Genomic DNA, 7,584 nt, shown 5'->3' on the forward strand with positions numbered 1-7,584 from the left:
ACAGGCAGTTCTCATGTGCAGATTGGGTGTTTGCATTAAAGGAGTTAAAAAAAAAAAGAAAAAAAAAAGACAAAGATTGAAAACTATAGAATCCTATCCCTCTGCTCAGACATAACTACTGGCAATTATTATTTATCCTACACACACAGTTCAGACTGAAATGGTCTGTTTGGCTTGCACAACACAAGGCTTTAACCTGGCTTTTGTTTTCTGAAGGACGCTCACCCCTATCTATCAGTTTGTTCTGTCTCCACAGTATCAGTTGCAGTTGAATGTAAGTGTCACTGGGCCCAAACACAGCTTGCCACAATACTCCTCACTACACAAGACCTTTTGTACTGTCAGTGTAGCATATGCATCGGCTGATTTATCCAAGGGGACACATAGTTGTAATGTGGCAGACACGTTGCAGCTATGTTCCCTGCCATGTGTGCATAACTAGTCATTTTCTGTGATCCTCCTCTAGGCATGCATTGCATTTTACACACCAATCTACAAATGCACACTCAGAAAAGACAGATTCAATTGTTTACTGTTAATACCCAGGGTTATTGAGGAAGTTGTAAAAGCATGCAAAGGCAGGGAAGTTACTAGCAGATGGGCTAAGACAGCTCAGCTGAAATGGCAGTATTTGAAAAAGCTGCAAAAAAAAAAAAAAAACTGGTGGGACGAGTCAGCTGTGGTTGCCTGGGCAAGAGCTGAAAGAGGAAATGGTTTAGAAATGGCTTTAGTGCTGCTGATTAATTAACATAGACAAAATGGCAGACTGTGCTGATTTAACAGGAGGGATGTTGGGGAGGGACAGCTAGATTAGTCAAGCAACAAAAGGTAACTAAAGCTAATTAGTCTGATGGCCTGATTACTACTGATACCATCATGTTGTACACTGAACAAAGGAACAGATGAAAACCCACCTTTTACTCACAGCTGCCTAGATGAGCAGATGAAGGGCAGGTGTGATCAGTCACAAGCGGAATAAGGAATTAGGCGCAACGCTTCGCACACAAACATTCCAACACAGAGACAGACACCACAAGGGACATGATGAAGGCACTGTAGGAAAGGTTTAAGGGTGCTATTTTCACACATATTTGAACAGCGATCTGGAACTAAACACAAAAAAAAAGCAGCACTGAAAGAGTTCATGTAAGTTCAGATAATCACACCAAGACCTGCATGCTAAATTACACATGTCAGTGCTCAGGGAGTTGAAGGAGGTATAGGTTTGTGAAATTATCACAAATATACCTCCTCCTAGAGACACACACACACACCTTCTCTCAGTCCACACTGCTGTCACGTGTGCTCACTTTGTCTTTTATATTTTCTGTCCTCAGACAGCTGTTCAGCACCCTGAAGAAATCTCAAGGCCATTAAATCCCAAGCACCCAGGTCAGTTTGTGTTGATTTGGGATCAATATATGTATTTTTGCTGCACTGAAAAAAATGCAGTGTTGTAAATACTTGGAAATACCCACGTCACACAGTACTGAGAACTTGCACCACATTGAGGACACACTACTTTTTTTTTTTGTTTTGACTAATTTCTCCACCCTTTTTCCTGTCTCTCTCTGTTCTGTGGTTTCTATTCTGTTATCTTGCGTTCCTGTCAATGCTGTCCTTGTGTTTTTTTCCTATGCGTTCTCTCCGGTTCCTTCCTGCAGTTCTACAACCAGGACGCCACAGAAAGCCCATGACGGCTCCAAAGACTCAGAAAAACAAGGCGGCTAAGATCAAGAAAGTGTTGCTGATTATACTGCTAGTTCTGGTGATACTGGGCACACTGGCCACTGCAGGATACTTCAGTGAGTTACAATTCCTGAACATAGTTTCTTCCTCAAAAGACACGTGTATGCTGCAATATGCAAAACAGTCCTCATCCTTGTAATTCCCATCACTCTTTTTTCAGCTAAAATGCTGATTGAAAGCAAATACTTCTTCTGCACAAAGTCAGTGAAATTCATCCCATTGGAGCAAACCTGTAATGGCAAAAATGACTGTGCTGGAGGAGAAGATGAAATTACATGTCTGTCAACTCTTCACGTCAACACTACATTTCCAGGTAGAGTTTTCTCCTCACTCTTTCTTTTGTTGTCATCAGACACAAAGAGAAAAATGACTCCACTTCTTCCTCATTCCTCCCTCCAGTGCAGCTGAGGTCAAATAAAATGTCCTGCAAGTGTACAGTCCGGACTCAGTTTGGCGGAGCGTGTGTTATGACGATTGGACCGAAGGGCACACACAGACAGCATGTAAACAACTGGGATACACAATGTGAGTTTACTGTCACAGGGTGTTTATATTTGAGGTGACAGGCATCACGAAGAATGTGTTGCAATTTTACGTCTGCGTTATGTGAACTGAAATCATCCCCTTTCTTGCCTCCACAGGAACCCCAGTAGCCAAAGCATCCCAGTGAGCTCTTTAATGGTACAGATGAAAACTGGACCATTTGCAGCTGTCAGGGCTGGGAGCTCAAGCACGCCGATACACCAGGCTACCACTGAACGGTAAGGAAGGCAACGGGAGCCAAATTATGACTGCATGTTTTGCCGCTGGGACATAAACTACAAAAAAAGTGCTAATAAGGGAATTTTCTGTGTCACATTCTGTTAAATTTATTCTTGCAAAGAAGCAGCTCGTTCTTTGTGAGTTGATTCTGCACTCAAAAAAAAAAAAAAAAAAAAGGTCAACATACACTTCCCCCACTTTATATTCCTATCAGTTCCAATACGTTTGGAAGGAAAATCTTCACTTCTACTCTCGCTTTTGTTTATTTCACCTTTTTTTTTTTTCTTTTTTCTCTTCAATAACACCCCTTCATATAACTTATTTCTCACAGTTTCTATTCCTAAAAGACAAAAAGTCCCACAGTTTTTGTTCCTTCTATCTTATCCTTTATGAAAGTGAACAAAACAATCATTTTTGCTTTGTATAAAACCACAGCAGAAACGCATGCAAATTTCTGTACGGGGTGAAGATAGGCCAACAGTTGAATGTATATTTTCTGTTTGACTAAGTGTGTGGCTGTTTGACTTATGAGTACTACTCAGTATCTGATCAAGTCCTCTTTCATCTCTTAAACAGCAGCGTATGCAAGACTGGATCTGTGGTATCTTTATCCTGTTCAGGTGAGTTGTACTTTTTAGAAAGGCAGCCCCTGTCACAACATTGGTTACAGCATTTAACAAGGCAGAGTGGGGCTCATGGGTTTGTGGGTGGAAAACTGTGAGCACCAACAGGCCCATACAGTAAATGTCTACAGTAAGCAGCAGAACTCTTTCCTAGCTGCATATGACAAAGTAGCTTCCTTCATGCCTAACAGTTCAGAGAGGTTGCTTAATGAAAGCATCTAGAATGTTAAATCAACAGACATAACAATTTGAAATGAGTCAAAGGTCTCTGAAAATAATCATTTCTTTCAGACTGTGGAGAAGCAGTTGTTGAGGGTCGTATCATTGGGGGCACTGATGCTTCCATTGAGCACTGGCCCTGGCAAGTCAGCCTGCGGCGTGCTGGCCAGCATACATGTGGAGGCTCACTGGTGTCACCACGTTGGGTAGTCACTGCCGCCCACTGCTTCTCTGGGTCAGTATACTTACCATAGTAAACCATTTCCACTGAATTTGCTTTATGCATCTAATTCATATACTCATGATTCCACTTCCTTCTTGCTTTCTTCTTTTGGACCTTGCAGAAATGGTAAGGAGCTGAGTCAGTGGAGAGTGGTGTCAGGTCAGACATATGTGACATCACTGGGAGGCTCCTATGTGGACAGGATTATAGTGCATGGAGGCTATGATCCAGTGACAAATGACTACGACATAGCACTGATGAGACTCAGTAGCCCCATCACAGTGGGAGGTTAGTTTAAATTATTACTCCTGGAAACATGCTGAATGTCATATTGATTAGACCTTATAGAGTGTGAATTGTTTCAATAAGAACCACAGATTGTATACTAAAGATTGTATCCACTGTATATTATGGTAAGGATGTGTATTCAATAGGCCAGCCATTCCCAAAGTCAAGGGTGCTGCAGCCCATTTAAAATCTAGAAAATCGAATGGGGCTCACCCAATCAAGAGAAAGTGATGTATTTCCTTGAAATTTTTATTCAAAAAACATAAAGAACACAGGCTCTTGGCTATAAATTGCTCCTGCTACCCATTTTATATATATCGTATGTAAAGTGCTAAAGACCCACCTGCCACTAGGACACAAACTTCAATACAAGAGCAGCAACTTTAGGTCAGAGTAATATCACAAGCTCATTACCTCCTATTATCAGTTTTAATTCACATTTTATAAAAACAGATTCATTTAAATATGTAACTGTACATATTTGTGAGTAATTTCAAACTGAGAATCACTGTGGTAGGCTTCACCTCCGTTCTCTGATCCCCCTCTAGTGGCTATATGTTAAATAGCAAGCTTCTCACAATGTAATTCAGCCTGCCTAATTAGGCAATAACTTTATATGTATTGCCTGACTGTCAAAGTTACAATAAAGGAAATAACAGTTTCTGATGTACGGAATGTTTGTCTTCCAGATACCCGCAGACCAGTTTGTCTACCTCCTAAAGACTATGGCCTTACTGATGAAGCCTCAATGCATGTGACAGGTTGGGGATACCAGCGTGAAAATGGTGAGGAAACCTACATGTAACCCTTTCTTTATCAGCTGCTACCTTGGACTTTGAGGTAACCCATTGCAAACATTGTGTGCTTGTACTGCCTTCAGGCGTGGTTTCTGACAGACTACAGGAGGCCAGTGTCCCTCTGATAGTCCAGTCTACATGTTCCAGCTCCACCATCTATGGTAGTGCCATAACACAAAGGATGCTCTGTGCTGGTTTCCAGGAAGGGGCAGTTGATGCCTGCCAGGTAACAGACCTCTAATTCAAACTAAATTCAATCAAGGTCTGCTGTTGGATTTTGTAGTTTGAGTATTATAGTAATTTTTGGCAAATGTTTTGGATATTAAAAATGTAAAACTTCAAAATTTTGTTTTGAACTTCAGGGGGACAGTGGGGGCCCTCTGGTGCACTTCAATGCCAACAAATGGCATCTGGTAGGAGTGGTGAGCTGGGGCGATGGCTGCGCCCGGAAGGGAAAGCCGGGTGTTTATTCCAACGTGGAGGAGATGCTCAACTGGGTCCAAACAGCCACTGAGGTACTGCATGCAGGATATGGTAGTCCCATAAGTTTTGAAAGGAAGTCACATCACAACACAATGTTTGCCATTTAATGGCTAGAAGTTTGCCTCAAAAGTATTAAAAAATGAATACTGTAATGTGCACAACCCCCAAAATAATTCTTACTTCATTCCTACAGAAAAACCCATGATGTCATCCACTGTGACAAACAACCACCACAAGACTCCAACACGGTGTACGTCTGCTAGACTGTGAAACTAAAACAAACCTTTTTTTCCACCATTGTGGTTCCTTAAAGGTGATAAAAGGCTGAAGATCTCAACAACAAAATGGAAACACAAACCCAGCCATACGGATAAGAAAAGTACAAATGTACGATGTCATGTGTGCCATTTCATGTTCTTTATCTCAGGGGACAAATATATTTATATTGCTATGTGCACTGGTCAGTTTTATAGCAGACTGCTTAAACATTGTTTTATTTTGGTGTGTGTGTGTGTGTGTGTGTGTGTGTGTGTGTGTGTGTGTGTGTGTGTGTGTGTGTGTGTGTGTGTGTGTGTGTGTTTTTATTTGTTTGTTTGTTTTTTTGGACAGGCCCAGATAATTGTGCTGTTTTTTTTTTTTTTTAATATTGTTGAGAATATTCTCAAATCAATAAAATTATTTTATCTATATTAACACTAATTGCTGCAAACACTGTTCTATGAACTTTGTAGAGTTTGTCTGATCTGCAAGCCTCAGATATAATGTAGCTGCTTACTGAATGCCTAGAATTTTACTGTGCAATGTGTTAAAATTAATACTTCAAGAGAGGTGCGCTAAACTGAAAGGTGCTGATCACTGTATGATCAGGTATCACCAATATTTTAAAAGTGACAAGTTTGAGAGTTTAATGCACTTACTGTGCTCTTTTAGATGATCAGCCTATTAAAGGTCAGATCACTTTTTGCACCACTGTGGGAGCGATGCTTCCAACCACAAAATGATTTAAGCACTTTAAGGGGAAAGTGAGAGTTAAATGGCCTCACTGCACACACACACAACATTCAAGTCGCAACTGTAACGATACACTTAAGACAAACATTCATACATCGCTGCATGGTGCCTCCGTCATGAGTTTCAAAGTAAGAGCACACCCACCATGCCTTCAATATACTCATATGATGGTAAGAATATTCAGACTTGTGGTCAAATTGCCTTCTCTGGTCAATTGCAATGCCTCAAAAATATTGTAAATTTTTGTCCAATTTAATGCAGTTACTCAAATTTTGCACTCAACCAAAACTCATTTTAACAGAGTACATCAGCCTGCATTTGTTTGTCAAAGGTTTAAATCTTTATATCTGTGGTGAAAAAGAATATATTGTATCATGTATTTAAAAAAAATAGTTGGGCCTGAGTCCAAGGGGATGAATAATATTTTTTAATATTGTGCATTTTGTTTATTTTTGGTTGGTTGTTCTTTTTGTGTGTTTGTGTGCGTTTGTTTTTTTAATATGCCTGTAAATAGATTGTAAAGACAATAAAAATGTTTACTATTTAACTGGAACAATTCTGTTTATTACAAGTGTTTGTCGTGTTAATTGTAGCACAAACCCACAGACCCTTAAACTAATAAGGACAACAGGGAAGAAATTATTTACCATTAGTTATATTTTGAACAAAAGATTGTGCAATTCATAATTTTATCTAACATTTCATAATCAGATGATAACCCACCTTGCCAGAAAGTAAATAAGTCATCTGATTAACATGATGGAAAATACAACTAAAAGTCTGGAAGAAATATAAAATATCTACCTTGTTGTTTTACATCTTGGACAATTTTCCCTTTTATTTTTCTTTATTTTTACCTAGCACAATGTACACTCACTGGCCACTTTGTTAAGTATACCTCAGCACAAATATCTAGCCAGCCATTCAACTCTATGCATTTAGTCAAGTGGACATGGTCAAAACAACCTGCTGAAGTTCAAACTGAGCATCAGAATGGAGAAGAAAGGTGATTTAAGAGACTTTGAACACAGCATGGCTTCTGGTGCTGCTCTGCTGGGATTTTCCTGCACAACCATATCTAGGGTTTATAGAGAATGGTCTGAAAATATCCAGTGTGCAGCAGATCTCTGACTGAAACTACCTTGTTGATGAACAGAGGTCAGCAGTAAGTAAAATAACCACTTGTTACAACCAAGGTATGCATAAGAGCATTCATGAATGCACATAAAACATTGAAGCAAATAGCCTACAGCAGCAGGAGTCTAATGAGATTTGATTTCTGCTGCAGAATTTGGATGGTAGGGTCAGTCATCCTGCCTTGTACCATTAGTTCAGGCTGCTGCTGCTGGTGGTGTGGGGAATATTTAGGGCCCGAGCACGAACTGTGCGAAGGCCCTATTGTAATTGCTTCGTTTATTATTATTATTAT

The 7,584-nt window shown here is 40.0% G+C and overlaps 1 protein-coding gene across 1 annotated transcript; it reads left to right on the forward strand.

The window, feature by feature from the left end:
- Positions 1-943: 943 nt before the first annotated feature.
- Positions 944-5,708, forward strand: tmprss4a (transmembrane serine protease 4a). Its single transcript, XM_030744808.1, is given in 14 exon segments — positions 944-1,029; positions 1,031-1,055; positions 1,338-1,392; positions 1,665-1,805; positions 1,910-2,067; positions 2,159-2,274; positions 2,391-2,510; positions 3,088-3,131; positions 3,426-3,588; positions 3,698-3,864; positions 4,554-4,649; positions 4,745-4,887; positions 5,024-5,176; positions 5,338-5,708. Coding segments are annotated over 14 exon segments (1,479 nt in total). The 3' UTR covers positions 5,350-5,708.
- Positions 5,709-7,584: the final 1,876 nt, after the last annotated feature.

This window comes from Archocentrus centrarchus, chromosome 13 (assembly GCF_007364275.1).
Source record: "Archocentrus centrarchus isolate MPI-CPG fArcCen1 chromosome 13, fArcCen1, whole genome shotgun sequence".
NCBI lineage: Eukaryota > Metazoa > Chordata > Actinopteri > Cichliformes > Cichlidae > Archocentrus > Archocentrus centrarchus.